At 39.1% G+C, this 18,958-nt stretch overlaps 1 protein-coding gene across 2 annotated transcripts in view; it reads right to left on the bottom strand.

Annotated features, from left to right (window-relative positions):
• Positions 1 to 3,066: 3,066 nt before the first annotated feature.
• SLC25A36 (solute carrier family 25 member 36) overlaps positions 3,067 to 18,958 on the bottom strand; it is a 32,549-nt gene continuing 16,657 nt past the window's right edge. Inside the window, exons 4-8 of one of the 2 annotated variants that reach the window (XR_004358940.1) lie at positions 18,457 to 18,557; positions 14,592 to 14,694; positions 10,929 to 10,995; positions 7,918 to 8,207; positions 3,067 to 7,201 (exon numbers count right to left, since the gene is read on the bottom strand). Coding sequence is in view for 1 of the 2 variants with exons in the window: in XM_032698556.1 (XP_032554447.1) it covers positions 7,008 to 7,201; positions 7,918 to 8,207; positions 10,929 to 10,995; positions 18,457 to 18,557 (652 nt within the window). In the remaining variant the exon portion in view is untranslated. The remainder of the gene's footprint in view (positions 7,202 to 7,917; positions 8,208 to 10,928; positions 10,996 to 14,591; positions 14,695 to 18,456; positions 18,558 to 18,958) is intronic. The other variant, XM_032698556.1, reaches the window with a different exon arrangement.

Here is an 18,958-nt window from a genome sequence, read left to right as displayed (position 1 = left end):
AATCAACTTGCAAGTCCTTCAGTCACTGTGAAGGCCAGAAACACTTACAGTGGCAACACAAGATAATGTAACTCTCTCCACTCCAGGGAAGTGTTTCTACTGGACATTCTTCTGGACATGTTCAAGAGCTATAGACAGCACAAAGTCTGATGTGGCCCTGGAAAGTACTCATACTATCACCTTCTCAATGAAAGAATCTAGCACAGCTAAATTTGGATAAAAGTTTTACAAAGCTGTACTTTGAGAGCTTTATTCCCTTAGGTGAGAATTACAGAGAAAGGGGTCACTTTCTCCATTTAAAAATTTTGTTATACATCTAACTTGCTACTATGAAAACAATACTAAACAACACCAATCACATTACCTTCTCACCCCTTCTAATCATTTTAAATCTACAAAATCCTTTCCCCGGTAAAGTAGAGAACAACTGTATGCAACAGGAATGCAGTAGGCTGAACCAGCCCAGAAGGATATATCCTTATAAAAACCATATATTGTTTCCTAACATCTTTGCATACAACAGTGTCAATCCTCAGACAGGGACAAAAATAAAATGCTCTCAGAACAGCAGTGTGTGGCATAAGACCAGGAAAAATTCAGATCAGCAACATAATAAATTACATTGTTCAGTTAAAGTGACAAACTGATTAAAGATACATATATATGAAGGGAGATGTCAGAAAGAAAAGTTCTTTGAGTGGTTGGTTCTGAGGGCGAAAGGCTGGGGCAGGGGGAAGTAGGTAGGACAAGTCTTAGTTCATCTTTTCCATGAATTCTCCTGGAACAAGCCCCACACAGCCCCCAAACAGTGTGATTAATTCCCACACAGACAGAGAGCCTAATCCCTACTAAACACACAGAAGAGACTATTTAGGTCTGAGCTATCACAGGCCACCAGATCATGGCATCCCTTTCATGTGCTGCTCAGGCACTCTGAAGTGCCTTATTCCTTCCTGCTCTCACTACTATATCAGACTGTTTTGCACTGATCATTAAAAGCTTTCTTATATCCAAGCTAACAGCCAGCAAATAGTTCATTTTGTAGCAGCAGGTCTTGCAGCTTAATGCTTTCACCCATAGTACTTACCCTTCTAAGTTTTTTCTTCTGTAAAACACCATGCTCTGGCAGGATACATACACTTCTTTCTATGATCACTTTTTATAATCTTCTCTCTTTTATAGGTGTGATAAAGCAGAGTTGTGAATGTGCCCCAAGTTAAGTCAGCCTGAGATTTACACATACAAAAGAAAATGCTGTTTATGCTTCCATTTAGCATGCTGGAATTGTATTTTTTTTTTGAATAGGCAACAGTGATCATTGTTGAAAACTATATATGGAGTCTTCTGTCCAACTGAAAAAGCGACACTCCTGGCCTAGAACAAAAATCCTTATTAGTATTCTGTAACTGACTAAATACACATTTTGCACTGTTATTTAATCTTACTTTGCTGGTCCTTAAGATATTTGCTGCCACACTTGCACATTGTATACCTGTTTTCAAAAGTCTGAATGGATGACCAAGTCTCAGAACAGAGTGCTTTTTTGTTTACATTCCAGAGAATTTCCACATGTACATCTTCAGTCCATCCCAAGTGTCTGCTGCAGAAGCAGGATTAGGAGAAGCTACCAGCTTCCAAACAGCCACAGATAAAGGAAGAAACATTCCCTTTGTAGAGGTCTACCCAGAATTAGCAGTAATTTTCACCGTGTGGAGTTTGTCTTTGAATGCTTCTAGTTCTCTTCACACAATTCCATCAGTGACAAGTATCTCTGAATTACTGAGCCCAGTCTTAAGAACATCCCTTGAAACATTCCATCTACAAGAACAGAAGCTCCTCTGCTCCAATACATCTCCCACAGTTCAAGGCACCATTTAGTTTGCATCAATTTGCTCATGAGAACTAGATTCCTGTCCTGGCATTTCCTGCCTTCCACAGAAGCTGTGCAGGAAGATTAGGATGTTCTGAGTCAGCACAAAGCACAGTGGCTGGCAACAGCACATACAAGATGAGAGGAGGGTTTGTCTTCGGAAGTACATTTTATTTTAGTGTAAGTGCATTATCAAATTCAAGGGTTTTCTTTTGTGAAAGAGGTCATTGTTAAGCCTTACATGCTTTTAGTTGCATCTATGTCAGACTACACTGCTGCATTAGTGCCAAGCCACAATCAATTAGCACTTTAAATACACCTTCATTTTATACACATGCTTGTTGACCAGGGCAAGCCTAACAGGACCCCTCCAGCAGAAGGTGTAGTAAAGCAGATGGACAAAATACATCCTCAAAGGCTTCACCTGAGCTCAGCCCTGCCAATGTGGGTAGAAGTGAAAGATCAATAACAGGCAAGTCCAGCTATGCCAGTCAGAGGCATAATTTCAGATGCACCAGGGATACACATATTGGTTGCCTGTACTGGCTCCAGAGGACTGATCACCCCTAAGCCTGGTTGACCTGGAAGCTACAGAGAGCAAGGCAGGTCAATTCACATTAACACTTCCTGAAAAAAAAATAATTATCACAGATGTGCTGATTTAATGCAAGTTTTGAAGTAGTTCTGAATAGCTAAAAGAATCAAATCAGACATCAAGCCAGGCCCCATATTAAAGGCTGCAAAGGTTTAGTTCCAGAACACACACTGAGGGGGAAGAAAAGAGTACACAATCACCAAACAAAACCCACGTATACATCTGCAGAACAATTTGTGAGGAAGTTCTGTGGACAGACTTCAGATCAAACACAACATACTGTAAGAATATCAGTATCTAACAATGATTCAAGAACTTGGTTATAACTGCACTTGCAGTTAACTCTGAAGATTTTAAGGAATTCATGCCCTTCGTTTTTATTTTTGGCAGCAGTGGTTTGTACTAGTTATTGAATCTCAGTTGACAGGCAGAACCACTTAGTTCTGCAGAGGTAGCAGTATTCAAATGAACTGCACAGACACATGCTACTAGTTTAAGTCATCCACGAATCCCTCCCAGAAGCCCATATTATAGGTACAACACAGATACACTCTTTCCAGCTACTATAAAATGGCACAAGATAAAATGACTCACTAGGATCTCCTAATGAATTGCTCATTTTTAATCACAACTCTCCAGGCACTGGTATGTATCAATAATAGAAAAATTCAAAGGTTAAAAACAGTGTACAGTTTAGCACAGAAGGCAACATTTGAAGAGAAGCACATCATTTTAATTTGCTTTGAAGTTTAAAGCAATCCAAACGAAAAAGTTAACTATATAAATACAGAGTAAATGCACATAGTTTACAGCCAACTACATGTATGCAAGAATAATAGCCAACCTCACATGAGCATTGAAGTATTCTCAAACTGTCATCTGTGAGTGTTTAGCTATGACTCTGAGGGTGTAGTTACGTTCACATATGCAGGGTAGGCAGACTCTTAAATAGAAGAACCGAAAAAACATAACTCAGTCTTAACAAACAGAAAGTTGAAAAAAGTACATTTACCTAGGCACACTTCAGCATTCTGCTTGTTTCCAAATTTGAACAGTTTAAACAGGAAGCAACACTTATAAAGGCTCTCCAATGTTTTGTCTCTGGAAGCATCCTTTTACAATGCTACAGTCTGAGGAATGTTACAGAGGTCATAAGAAAAACAGAATAACAAACTGTCATTAACAAACAATCAGATGTCATTAACATCTCAATCAGCAAGGGAACATACGGAGTGCATTATGTAAACAGAGAACTAGATCGGTTCAGTGTCAATATACAAGTGGACAGGTGATGTTTCAGTTACAGTCAGAACAACCAAGAACTCCACAGCTCCCTACTGTAAACCTACTTCAAACAACACAGAGGAGCAGACCAGAAAAAAAAATAAAAATAAATCAATCCATCCATCAGGTGAAAGGCTGGGCTCAGCCCCCCGCAAGACACCCCAGCTCAGCTGTTTCCACACAGCACTGCAGGAGCCGAACGGACAGGAGGGGCTCAGCAATGTGCCTGCGCTCACGGGAATCAGTTTTCCACGGCTTTTCCTCGCCGTGTTCCCAGCGCGGCTCAGCGGAGCGGGAGTGCTCCGCTGCCACCTGCGGGCCGCGCCGGGGAACTGCAGCCTCCCGCACCCAACCAGTTCGGTCGGACCCAGGCGAGGGGAAACAGCGGGAAGCCAATTAATTAATTACTGAGTTTCAGACATCCCAGACCTCTGCCTCTAGCACAGACAAGCGTGACACAAATACGCGACACTCAAATACAAATCAAGATGGCCAGTTTAAATGCACTCCTTTCAGCTCTGTACTTAAAAGATATTATTGAATGTAGCATCTTTTTATTCCCTTTGACTTTTTATAATAAATATGAAGAAAACTATATAAATAATTTACAGATCTTTGGGAAATATTTCAGAGGTAACTTTGCAGGTATCGATAGTTTAAAAAACAGCAAAAAATCCCAAGAAATTTTGGCGTTATGTTTGGTTATGTAAAGCAAATCAAAAAGATCACCCCTGAAATTTAAAACAAAGCTGGAACATCCATTAAAGAAGTGGAATAATAAACTGATTGTCTACTTTAAGCTGCTGCCTCCTGTATTCAGTTGTCCTTGTTAACGTGTCCATATCAACTCAAGGGGCTCTGCTCTCCCCCAGAGAAGGCACACACACACAGTACCCAGGGAATTCATGGGAGACAAACACGGAACCAAGGGACAATGTTTCCAAACGGGAGAGTAACTCATGAAGCCTCTGCAAATCCAAGTGATTATCACGTTCATGGATTCCAAAGCTGAATCTAAGTTTTGGCTGTGACTGAACTATCTGGATAGCCTGCAGAGTGACCCACTTTCCACACAACAAAAGTTACAGTAAGTCACTATTCCTGAACAATGGCATCACAGCAAGGCTTAGGTCAGAGTCACGAATACTCCAGACTTTTCCTGGAGAGACCACTAGAAAAAGCCCACTTCAGAAGACATTTAAGCACTCCTTTCACTTCTTTGGAACAATCAAGTCACCATGGTCACATCTCAGACCATGCTATGTCTTTAAAAAGATAACATTTTCCAAGAAGGGAAGTCAATTTTGCATTGCAAGGTCACTGTACACACTATGGATGGCTTTTAGAGGATGAGCAATTAATATAGAAAATTACATTAAATACTCAAGGACTCTGACACTGAGTGGAGAACATGACAAGGGTCAAAATTAAGGAAAGAAAATGAGAAAAACCCAGACTGATTGTTCTGCAAGCTTTGAGCTTTTACATAGAGCCTACAGAACCACTGCAGAGATGCTATGGATCTACACAGCATGAACTCTTGCACAGCTTACGCAGAAATCAAACCACATGCTTTGCTTAAAACCCAACTGCATATTTCAAACACAGTTTGGCTACAGATAATCAGTAAGAGGAAGAAAATTCATAAGCCCTAAGAAGGCCGCAAAGTGCATAAGAAGTCATTCATAAAATAAAGCCATTGCACACAATGCACAGTTCAAATGTACTGAAGTACCACACTGGAAGAGTTGATAGCACAGTTCTGTCCATGCCAGTGTAGCAGCATTTATGAGTAGAAAGCTATTGCCCCCAATTTATAATGATCATCTTCCTCCTAAGGATAATGGATGCAGACTGCAGAGATATTTAGAAAGCTGTAAAAGTTCCTGTAATGTTCAACTTTTTAACACTTCAGTTGTATGATTTTGGAAAACTCTGTAAATTATGACAAAAAAAACAGCTAAGCCTCGCTGCTGAATGCAAGCCATTGCTTTGCTATTGGCTTATGGAGTAAAAACAATGTCTGAATATTCAGACAATGTAGAGGACAAGGTTACACCATCAGCTGCAGTTCAGGACACAGGCTCAAGCTGACAGATGTGATACAGCAATCATCAAGGGGAATGCTTTCAAGAAAATCTCAACTGCAATTTTCTCCATCCTTCTGCACAGAGCCTGTCTGCACTGAAAAGATCTATCACAGCTTCAACTGGTTTCTGCTTTCTGGTCACTTTAGCCACAGTGATATGTGCTCTCAGTACTTCCATAAAAGTATAGGTAATCCAGACATTTAAGGGTAATACAGTTTGTGCTTAGGCAGCATGAAACTATCTGTGTCAATCCTGTCTTCACAAACAGGAGGCTGGACTAGTTAAGATTTCTGATCACATTACAAATCCTTAAAAAGGCTATAAAGTAGCATTCACCAACTTCTTCCTTAGCTGTGTGAGTGACCTGAACAGGTTGGCAAGGAAAACTGATGATATAGGACAATGTTTCATAGGTCTCTCTAACTTAACAACAGTTCCAAAAAAGAAAAAAGACAACACAGCAGAACCAGAAATCCACATACATCCAGTATTAACAGACTGATAACCTGAAGAGTTCAGTAATCAGATTCTCTCTGGCTAACCTACAACACTGCTCAAAATTAAGGGGGGGGAAAACCCAACCATAAGCAAACTAAAAACTACAAAAAGTATCACCTTTTGTAGTGAAGAAATAACTCTGTTCTGGGTCCCTGCACCATATTTTGTCTTGAGGTAGCAACATGGAAAACTTTACACACTGACTACTACCTCAGTCTCTTTATGAACCTTCAGGTATAGAAATCTACAGAAGTACTGCCTTGTCCATTCTTCCAACAGGTTACTGTGAAGTAAAACAGAACAATCACTAAGAAAAGTGAATAAGGCTGCCCAAGAACATATCTTATCTTCCCTCCCTCACCCATCAGGTCTCTGAAGATGACTCCATGGCTTTGTCTAGCTTAACAGATGAAAAGGAAGTAATAATTTTGAATTAAGAGATGTATGAAGGCATTCCTTAAGCGGCAGTTCCTATTTGTCACACTGCCAAGAGACCACACAATAAGGCAGCAAAATTATTCATAGTTGCCCACAATCAACCTTCTGTTTTGTCTACAGCTGCTTGTTCTTGATATAGCGTTCCTTTCGCCCACCACATTGGCATTGACATTCAGTGGTCCACTCCAGTCTTTCCATCTTCCACCTTCTTCCAGGAAGCCTTGTCACACTGCTATCCATCAAGCAAGTAGACTACAACTTCATAGGTTGACATCATGATAGCTGTGTTTGGGATCTGTCTGATCAGGTGCGTGGTTAAGCCTCGGTACAGGGATCCGTACCCTTCCTCTCGCACGAGCAAAGACAGTGTCTGGAAGAAAGATCTGTATTTTGTTCCCTCTTCTCTTAGTCTTGTTCGTACAACCTCTGTACAAAGAAAACCACATGTGGTTACATTCACCACTTTGCATTATTTTTCCCAGAAACCAACCAGTGATTTGTTACATGAAAATCCCCCTCCTCAAGTTCTCAACCTCAGAACCCCTCTTTAAAAAAAAAAAAAGTAGCAAACCAGGTATGTGTAGAGAAGAAAACAAGTTACATTTTCAGCAGCATTAGATACCCGACTGAACAAGGCAAATTGATTTGCTTAGTTACAGTCCAGAAAAGGACTTGTTTGGGCTTACATTTTAGCTCAGAAGTTGACACTGGTTTAGTATTCAGTCCATTAACAAACCTCATGGATACACAATTATTTTGCAGGAGAATTGAGTACAACTGAAACACAAACTAGACAGCCTGCTTTTCTAGAAGGGAGACAAGAACTTGCTGGAAAATTATGGAAAATTGCTGAGTAGATAGATTGCAATTGAAAGCAGATCTCCTTAAGTACTTCGGGCCACACCCTGGTAAACCTTTGGCAAAATAAAGATTTCCTAAGAGAAGGCCATGCTAGACACCCACTTTAAAGTACTTCCATTTTTGAATACCACACTCACATTGACCTGCCAAATCTGATGTGAAAAGCTTTAGACAAAGAAATATTTCTTGAGCAAGTGAACCAAAGTTGGCTACAAATATCACTGAAAAGACTCCCTCTGGTGGATCTGACTCAGGTTCTCAACTCTACATGCCCCACTTACCATGGGGATATGCTATTGATGTTGCACAAGTTTTGGAAGTGGCAGCAGCCATCATCATTCCCACAAAGTCCGATGCTTCTTTTGCCGACTCATCCTCACTGTCCATTGGAGAAGCAGTCTTATACTCCAGCAGTTTTTTCTTAATACTCTCATAAATAACAAAATGAATAACAGTCTCAGATATGCCTGCGTAGGATGCTGACATTCCTCTGTAAAAGCCTTTAACGCCATCTGACCGATAAACTTTTCGGACACACTCAAGAGCACTCATTCGCTTTTCTCCACGATTCCTAAAAGGAGAAAACAAGTCATATATCAACTGGTGCAACTTGGGACTGGACAACAGTTAAACAGTTTTTCTTTGAGTGATGAGAAGACTTAGGAAATATCCAACGCTGATGTTGAGGAGCTCCAAGTCAGATACTGTTAAGAACACACAGAACTTGAAAGTCTCAAAGACCTTTAGCACTAAACACAGGTAAAGCATTACATGGAATCCAAGCCAAACTTCATATGCTGACTAAAGAAAAAAGTATCATGTAGACAGATTCAACAGGGCTAAGCCCCCCCAACTCTGTAATAAAGGATTAAACTGCTTGAAAACAGACTCCCAAATGGGCTGTCAATGTCAGTGACTCATGAGAAAAATCACCATTTTCTTTTGCATAATGGATTTCCCCTAAGTGTTGCCTGAAATAAAGCGCTCCATAGCATGGTAATTACAGTGGGTAAGAGTTTGAACAGCAGGCCCCACAGCATTACAGCTCTCAACAAACAACTAGCACATCAACCAGTGCAACACTGGTAGCTGTTATTTGACTCAACTAAGCCACTGCTGATGTCAAGGAAAATGCTCATTAGACGTGACTGTATCAAGCAGTATTTGGCAAATAAAATTTTATTCCCATTTTGAGCTTGCTTATTGAATTGACTTGTGCATATTGAAATACTTAGCATGTGTACTGGGTTTATGTTGCCAGGTTTTGGCAGCAGGGGGGATACAGGGGTTGCTTCTGTGGGAAGCTGCCAGAAACTTCCCTGATGTCCAGCAGAGCCAAGGCCAGCTGGCTCCAGGATGGACCCATCACTGGCCAAGGCCAGCAAATCAGGAATGACAGTAATGCCTCTGGGATAACACATTCAAGAAGGAAAAAAAGTTATTGTGCAGATGTAATTGTGGCCAGATAAGAGCAGAGTGATAATATGTGAGAGAAACAACCATCCAGACACCAAGGTCAGTGAAGAAGGATGGGGAGGAGGTGGGGAAACCCATGCTGGAGCAGGGTCCTAGTAGGACTTGTGACCCTGTGGAGGACCCACGCTGGAGCAGGTTGTGCCTGAAGGACTGCACTCCACAGAAGAGTGCAGATTGCTATAGCAGTTCATGGAGAACTGTTGCCTGTGGGACAGACTCATGTTGGAGAAGTTCCTGGAGGACTGTCCTGTGAGAGGGACCCCACACTGGAGCATGGGGAGACTTCTCCCTGAGCAGCAGCAAGAACAATGTGTGATGAACTGACCACAACCCCCATTCCCCATCCCCCTGTGCTGCTGAGGGGAAGACACAGAGCTCAGGAAGGAGGAAGCAGTGGGGTGAAGGTGTTTTTAAGATTTATTTTACTTCTCATGATCCTGCTGCTCTCATTTTGTTCATAATAAATTCAATTAATATCCCCCAAGTCAAGTCTGTTTGCCTGTGACAGTATTCAGTGAGTGATCTCTCCCAGTCCTTATCTCAACTAATGAGCCTTTGGTTATATTTTCTCCCCCCTGTCCACTTGTGGAGTGACAGAGTAGCTTTGGTGGGTGTCTGGCATCCAGCCAGGTTCAACCTGCCACACACATTATACACAGATACACAAAACCATTACAACACTGCACAAGATGTGCTTCCCTACAGCTGTGAGTGCAGGCACTTGGAATATATGGCAATCCAGCCAGCAGGGGTCCGAGTGAGACAGCCACAGAATAAAACAGCAAATAACCTTGGAAGAAGTTATGGTAACTCATGGACACTGCCAGAACAAGACAGACCCTGGCAGCAACTATTATATAAGCAGTAAGAGGCATCACTGGATGGCAGAATTTAAGTCTTGATGGTTTGAACCTGCAATGTTAAATGCAATGAACGTTACAAGGTTTGAGAGAAAGACTGAGCACATAGAGCTGCAAGTTGGAGACTGAGTAAGCCGGGTAGAGGACACTGCAGAAAACTGGGAAGGAGCTGGTGAGAAGAGCAGCTGGAACTGCAGCTTCAGGGACACTCCCAGTCCCCACATGTGCCTGTACACCTGGACTGGTACACTGACAGACTGCTGCAAGTGTTTGCTCTTCTGATGCCCAAGATGCACAACATTGTCTTGAAGGCCAAAGCAATGTCACTTCGAGAACAGAACATAAGCCTTCTCCAGCTCTTACTGGGATCATTTTTGAGAACTTCAATAGAAACAAGATCAGGTCAGGATAATCCCACAGACCAAGTGTTTTTATGCCTCTATTAACAACTGAATTGGAAGAGCTGAGAATGCAGTACATGCTTGATTAGCCCAGGTAACTGCAGTATTATACAAAGATCCCTCTTTAGGTCTCAACATGAACAATGTGCTTGATATAATGCAGAGAAATACTGTGCACAAGAAATCCATAATTTTCCTAATTTCTTTAAAGTCCTGTAGTTTAAGAAGTTTAACTGACTATTCAGTAAAAAACAAGCAGAGGCACAAGATGACATCAAGTTGCACATAGCACCAAAATCTACTTATTTTAATGAGACTGTTAACCTTGTAATTAATTCCAAGTTTTCTGGCCAGTCTACTATAGTGCTTCAAGCATACCTCAGAATGGAGGTTAAAATAGTAAATATGAGAGTATAACTTGTAGGTAGATCAGCATCAACTTTCCAAAACTGAAATGTTGAATGTTTAAAAATTAATTCTATTTTGGGATAGAGAACATCACAACACTTTGGTGTAACTTGATCCCAGCAGTGATATTTCCCATTGTCACCATACCTGGCATCAAGCTGTAATCGTGTCTTTACCAACCAAATGGGATTAGTTGTTGTGATCGCAGTAAAACCTAAAAAATGTCAAAAGAACAAAGTTAGATGTGATAATACCACAAGAACAACAACTGCATTAAAGTTTAAAACACACATAGTAAGGTACAGTGGATGCAAAAACTCGGACTATACTGACTTTGCACAAGTACCCATTGTAGCCCTTTACTGACATTTTATGAATCCATACAGCCAATAAACACTTAGGTTATTTTTAAATTTTACATTAATATTGAGTATGTTTAAATCTTAGCAAGAAAGGTCCCATATCTAATAAGCCAAATTAAGTACATTTCCTATCTAATACCAACTCTGTTTTGACACCACAGAACAGCAATGCCAGCTAGACTAATATCACAGCCAATTTGGCAAAAATGTCAATAAGAATGCATTGCAGAGACAGCTATAGCAATTTGAGATGGCAGAAAACATTGTGTCAATTTACTTTGTTACCTGAAATACAATCCGAGTTTGAAAGCATGCAGACTGAATAAATACTACTTTTGGTGCAGTCAAAAGGCATATATTACTGTAAATTAAGAGACCTTCTAATACTGAGCTATAAAGAGCAGTTAAATTTGAGTGGTATTTAGTATTCAAAGCAGAGATTCTTGGCTGGTCTAGGAATACTTTTACAAGCATATGAGTGTTTAAATTGTTAAAGTTAACACTATGACTTCTAACTATTCAGACAGCAACTATTTAGGCTTGCATAAAGGCCAAGGGTTAAAGCTTTGATTTTCAGTCCACTAAAGAAAAAGGAAGAAAAAGAGAAACGAAAACAAAATAAAGAGAAAAAAAAAAAGAAGTAAGAATCACTCTTACTTCTGCACAACTGTGGAGAGAGAGAGAGAGAGAGAGCAGAGTGAAAGGTAACTCTGAAAAAAGTAAAATAAAACAAACCATCGAGTTGTAATACCACACATGCACCATTAATGAGGTGTCATGTCTGCAGGAGAGAATAGGAAAAGGGAAAAGCTGGAACATGGCCAAGCAAGAGATGATAAATTTAGACACTTGCTTTTTAAGTGACACACATGGCTGGTATATCACTACAGAGACATGCTGCCCTCCTGCAGGGGCATGGGCTGGGGTTGTGGGAAAGCAACAGTTACCTGACTCAGTGCACATCTGGTGCACCACACTTATCCAAGGAACAGGCTATTGATAAGTTTGTTTAGGGAGATCATTAGCAGCTTACAGAAATGTATTTAGCAGAACTGTTTGCATACATGTTACTCCTGGGCAATCACAATCTACTTGACATTGCACACAAAGGTCTGCAATACTCAGAAATGCCAGGGGATCTTAACTGTTCTAAGGTTTGTTCTGTTGCCACCCCCAAATCTTAAATACCTCATTAGCATTTTCATTTACAGCTCTAAAGACAGCTGTCTAAAGACAGGTTTGGCAGCTACTAAGATTCAGCTGGTTTTCTACACCAAGAGCACAAAAACACATTGGAGGTTTCTGTTTAATCTTCTGATTAAATAGATTTTTAAACTGACTCAAACTTCTTAATCAAGTAGCTTTCTGTGGTAGATAAGGGCCTGGAATTGCCCTTTTTTTTTTTAAATACACTACTCTTTTTGTCTATGTCTTGGTACATATATACCCTTCATATGATGGAGTGAAATTCTAAGAAGACAAGTGTTTTATATCTCTACTTTAGGTAGGTAAATAATTATGTAAAAACTCAAAGCACTGAGGAACTACTCTGCCATAACAAGGCACAGGATGTTTTTAGAACACATCACCTCTGCAAAATCAGCTCTGTAGCCCAACTAGCCAGAGTCTGTCTGACCTGTCATTCAATGTCATAGAAACTCCACTGATTCCAACATGTTTTTTAATTTCTTTACACTATCACTTAAAGTTTTAATTTTCTTTGACTTCAAATCAGAATCTTTCCATATCTAGAGTGGAGTAAAGGGTACTAGGAACGCACAGGACTGCAATAAAGGCTTCAAAATAAGGTGAGAAAAAATTACTAGCTTTCCCTATCAACACATTTTCCAGGAAAGACTTCTCTCAAAACCAAAATTAGTTCTTAAGTCTCTCCTAGTTCTTGATTTCAAGTGCACAAAATAAAATCTTTTGCATTCCTATTCATGTTGCATGCTTTGGAATTTTGTTACTGCTAGACTGTACATTACAGCCTTATCTGCTCAGCCCTTCCTCCTTCCTATTCAACCCAAAAAAAGGGTCTCTGTAGATCCTAAATCTGGGACAGGAAATGCATAGTGAGATCAGTGGCAGTGTCTGGGTGACAGCAGTGACTGTAGTCACCCACAGCAGCAGCCTGACACTTCTAAGCAGGCTGGGAAGAGTATACTGGAAATTTCCAGTGAAGGGTGGTTGGCACAGGATGCAGCCCCTACTCTATCCCAAACTGCACTCCCTGGGCATTGTCTAAGGGCAGCACCTCCAACAGTAGGATCAGACACTAAGCAACATGGCAAATTTTTTTGCCCTAGGGCTGTCAAAAGCCTAAATTGACAGTTCAAACCAAAGCTTTCAAATCAAAGGCCCCTCAGTAATTCAGGTTTCAAGATGAAATGACTACAGGTCAATTCTTACAGCTAATGTAGTAAATATAGTCAGTGGAAGAAAAATGAATTAAGAGTTGAGTGATGCTGACACCAAGGAAAACCCTCCAAAACATGAAAAACACCATTTGGGATCTTTGATAACCTTTCATTTTTAAATAAAGTCTCTAGCACAATATTTGTTAAAAAATAAAGGTTGGAGACTTTCAACAGTTACCACGAAGCTCCATCAATTGTTTCCTTTTTCTTTTCAGAAGTCTCAATGAAATTTATAATGCTTTACAATGCTTATCAATGTGTTGTAGCCTCAAGAAAGATTCCAGATTCAATACAAGTATAGATAAATTTGGCAATACTACAGACTCCTGTACTTTACTTCTATGAAATTTTATCCCACTTTCAGACAAAAAATTCTCAATCTACTTTTTCAGCTATTACAGCTACTGACAGGTAAGATCCCAGGTATTCCTATTATGCATCATATTTCCAAGGATAGGGGTTTTGCTTTTTTCTCTCTAAGCCGATGTAATTGATAAGACACATGTGAACATGGAATGCTAAATTAAAAATCCAAAGAAGTCAAATGAAAACAAACCAAAAGAGTAAACAGAAAGAGACAGAAAGGAGATTATATACAGAAAGGAGATTATATATTAAAAAAGAAAAAGAAAAGAGATCTTTGAAATAATATGACAACATAGAATATCAGCTGCAGCATTTAAAAGGCAGCTCTGGGACACTGGAAAAAAAAAAAACCACCCCAAAAGCAAAATGTCTTGTTTAACCCATTAGGGGCTTCCAATCAGCCAGAGCTAAGTACAGTAGCAGCTACCAGTGAAAGGTATTATCTGCCTTTCCCTGATCTGCTGAGGGGGGAAACAAAAAAAAAAAAAAAAAAAATCACTCTTAACAGAGTTAAGAAAAAGTGATGTCTTTGCACAATGCACATCATCTGAGTTCAAGATAATGCAAATGAATTCCCCAGTTTGTTTACTCAATAGATATTACAAACCCACTGTGTGGTTCTTACACTAGAGGCTGCAAGAGACGCTCAGTTCAGTACTCACGAGGTTTTAGTTAGTCCATATTTCTGCAGGAAGTGACCTGCGGGTGGGGAGCATGAGATGACACGATCTCACTCTTTTCACGGGAGAAATGTACAGTAAATGCCTAAAATAGACACAGGCTTTTCTGTATCATAACAACAAGCAGTGACCTCATCAGACACAAGTGTACAAATCGAATCCCATCGGAAGGATTTGTGAATTAGTTATTGTGAGATCTAACTGTTTGCAGGTAAAAGTTTAGGAAAAAAAGAAAGAAAAATAATCAAAACAGGCCACAGATATTAAAGTAGTTGTTTAAAATGCACTGAGTACTGAAATTTCTGCTCATTTGCAGCAGTTCAATTTTACATCTCCAAATACTTACCTATATAGCAAACTTACAAGTGGACCCTCCTCCTTCCCCATTCCCTTGACAATATTATTCACAAAATCTAGCCTAGTCTTAGGACTGAAAAAACAAGATAGATGCCTTATGAAATCAAACTTTCTAAGACCAATGAACTAAATACGCATTTTATTTGGTATGAATTAACTGCGTACATAGTACTAAAAACTTACAAAAGTACTGTATCTCTGTAAATAATAAAGTGGTCCCAATTATTTTTAATAAATAAAAAAAAAATCTGCATTTGGGTTGGTTTGTCAGTGAAGTTCTAGAAAGAACAGCAACAGCAATACAAGGCAAAGCAGTTTTGCAGCAGATTCGCAACCATGTTGTCTGATTGAGGCTATGATTCATTTAAAAAAGCAAATAAGAAAGCCATACAGGAATCAAGTATCTCATTCAGTTCTCCACAGTTTTTCTGCTCTGTGGCAAAAGAGGCCACGTTCAACAAGAAGGCAGAGTTTATAGTGAATCTGAGAATTTAGCCTAACTTGGAAGTGTACAGAGATCAACTGTCTTCACACAAGTAAACACTCATTCCTGTAGTAAGTTCAAATATATTCACTGCCCTAGTTTGCAAAAAGAGAACCATGTGATATGCTGAGGAGTTGGCAAAAACTATTGTTGAGACTTCATGTCAGTACACAGATATTTTAGGTATGAGAGTGATGTGAACTATATGCTGGAAGCTGGCGCATAGCAAGGAAACATTTCTAATTGCATAAGGCATCAGTTACTAATATGTAGATAATTCATTCTCCTTCGGTCAAACAAACTTAGCAGAAAAATCTTAAAAGCATAAATATACCATTTTTATCTTGAGAAGGAAGAATCAGTCCTAAAGTCCAAACAAAAATGCTTAAAATACCACAGTTCAGCTTTTCAGTCCCCAAAACACCACATGCATAAGACAATCCTTATTTAATAAGGACATCAATCTAGCCTGAGATACTTATTAGCATATGATACAAGTAAACAGAATTTAAAGTTGACTAAAGTTCACTATTTGCAGTACTTCCATAAAACAGTAAGTTACAGGTTTTTTTTTTTAAATTGTATTTCTGCATCATTACCATATTTTGCAACCTACAAGAAAAGCTCTGTAAGTGCAAATCCTCCTTCATGCTCATTTGGTATGAGAAAAGCCTTTATGAAACAGAAAGGTCATATCCAAAAATAACCCCCATAAAACCCACCAAACCAAAACAACAACCTTCATTTAAGATTGATTTACTCAATTTCTTACTGAAACCAATGGCAGCTGAAAAAGAAAAAAAGCCAACACTGATTATTTTTTGCTAATTATTAGAAGTCTTTATTCACCTTGCCAATTTTGGAGTCTTAGGTTCAAAGCAAATATTGCAATGATCTTCTGTGTTAACCTGTCAACCAATTAAGAGCTCACATTCAATCTTGTCCCTGTTATTTTGCCATTTCTTTAAGCTGATTTGCATCATACAGCAATACAAACCTTGCAGGTAAAACTGTTAATAGCTGGTATAAGTGCATTTTCTGAAATATATTAGAATTACAAAAACAAGGTTAGCACGTTCCCAAGACAGCACTGTTAAATTTCAACTACAGAGTCCTTTTCATATATCAGAATAACACCAACACAGAGTATTGAGAAGTTGTGTGTCGAAGAACCTTTTTTTTAAAGGTCTTCCAGAGAATTTCTGTAGTGCACAGTGCCAAGACCTATAGTGTGAGCCTGCAATGAGCATTTCTGTTTTGTTGACTATATAGTTTAGAAATACAACTGCAGAACTTGGGAAGTGTGAGAACTCTTAAGTAAGTTAAATTCAATATTAAAACTCGTATAAAAGAGTAAAAAAGGTGAAGAGCAATTAAGGCTTAAAGACATTTACCCAAGTTTCCTGCAACTTTATGTACAAATGGATAACATCAACCTTCTGGAAAGGAAGCAAGTTACTTAACAGATACAGAACTCCATGACAAACTACAGCCCAAGTCTGCAAACACTCATGAAAAGGCACTACAGCACATCTCCAGAAGTGTTCTTTTCACTACAGAATGAGGGCAGCAACTTCCAAAGATGAGGAACACTCTGAACCTTCCTTTGTCTGCAGCACTGCATGAGTTATACAAGTTGTCTTCAACTGAGGACAAACTTGTTTATATCACCCACACTTCCCCCTGACCCCCAAATCTAAAGACATGTATTATCCTCTTGACAAGGAGCTGAAGACAGTTCAGTTTTTCTTGGCACAATTAGTTGATTAGGATGAACTCTACATTAAATGCCTTTCCAATTCATTCCCTGTGTTTTTCACCTAAAAACAAAACACGCACTTCTAGATGATAAAAAAAAAAAATCCTTTCATCATCCTTGTCTTATTTGGGCAAAACATAACACATCTCTTCACATCTTAAAGATTAAAAACCTCTATCACATTTCATGTGCCAGAGATGGACAGTGGCACTTAAATATAAAGCTAATGTCACATATTTTATATGCTTTATAGAATTTCTTTGTACTGGATCATCAGCATTAAATGCAAAACTAATCCTTTTCGTTATTGTGACGTGACCTTCGTCAGTCCATCCCAGATTGCCAGTACTCACATTCTGGTTGTAAGTTTGACAGGAACTAGAAACTTCAACAATAAAACTGTCAGAATTCATCTATGAAGTGCCTATGGCCTACACATAAAAAGACCCCCAAACTTTTGAAAAATTGGTTCTGTGCAGCAAAAACACAGGCAACAATGGGTAAAGCGTTGCCAGCCCAAGTTTTGATTTTCAAAGCACAAGTCCATGCCCATAACTCAGCTCAGTTGCTTTTAACTCCCCTTAATGATCCCAAAGCACAGAATACACAAATCAAGCAACAAATATTGGTAGTTGCTCAAACATACCAAAGTCACACTGCAGATATAAAATAGAAATTGATCTTTGGAGATGAAAATATATGAAAACTCTGCTCTTCTACGTCTCTTCAGTGGTAGAGTAAACTTCATATAGAGAGGTATATGAACAAAGGAGGAACGAGTGTTACATATAACTTACACAAATACCTGCAGGCATATTTCAGAAGGACAAAAATAAGTCAGATACACAAAGCTGTAACAGAAAGTGGTGGTCAAAAAAAGTAGATTAAGAAGAAATAAACCTGAAGTCAGTGTAAACAATGTTTATATCTTATAGAACAACAAGTGACTGTTTTCAAAGTTTTCTTTTTTTCATTTCACAAACTAACAATTGAAAAAGCAGGCATGCAGGTTTCCTAGAAAAGACTATTCACACACACTGTTATTTATCACTCAGTGCAGTTTCATGCATATATTCTCCAGATGGCTTGTTTAATGAGAGGCCAAGGCAGGTAACCACTAAAAGAAAACATTATGCAATTACTAAACATGTTCTGGTTTGTTTTGTTGGGGGTTTTTTTTCCACATTTGTCACTTCTCATTTGCAGATATGACTGGAGAACAAAGCTAAAAAGTTACAGATCCTTACCTGCCACACCAGCTGAAATCATGTGTACCTGGGTAGAGTCTGGATTGAAAATACTGTTCAGCTTTTCCTTGCAGTTTGAGTAAGCAGCAAAATATATGGCTCTAAAATCAGAACAAAATCCAAGTTATGTTTTATGTGTCAATATTTTTAATAAGCAGTGCCATTAAGTTCACTAATCTAAATGATCTTGGGTTAAAATTTACTTCCTCAGTAACAAACTACTCAAGGATTAACTCCTGTAACATAGTGGGACTACTCTAGGAGTAGACAATAAAAACCAAAGATCATGCATTTTAACTTTTTCTTCTTCAACAGCTCCAATTACCAACCAGTGAGGGGAAGAACAGATAAGTAGAAATATGGCAGTGCTTTTTGTGACACTGGGAATAAAAACACTGCTGGACTGAAAACTCAAGTTTCAGTATTCTGCAACACTTTAATATGAGAAAAACTAATGGACCTAAACTCATTTCAATAGCATGACAATTTCAAGAGAATGAAC

The sequence above is a fragment of the Chiroxiphia lanceolata genome, chromosome 10 (assembly GCF_009829145.1).
Source record: "Chiroxiphia lanceolata isolate bChiLan1 chromosome 10, bChiLan1.pri, whole genome shotgun sequence".
Taxonomy (NCBI): domain Eukaryota; kingdom Metazoa; phylum Chordata; class Aves; order Passeriformes; family Pipridae; genus Chiroxiphia; species Chiroxiphia lanceolata.
The sequence above is the reverse complement of the archived record's forward strand: the minus strand, read 5'-3'. Positions and strand labels throughout refer to the sequence as shown.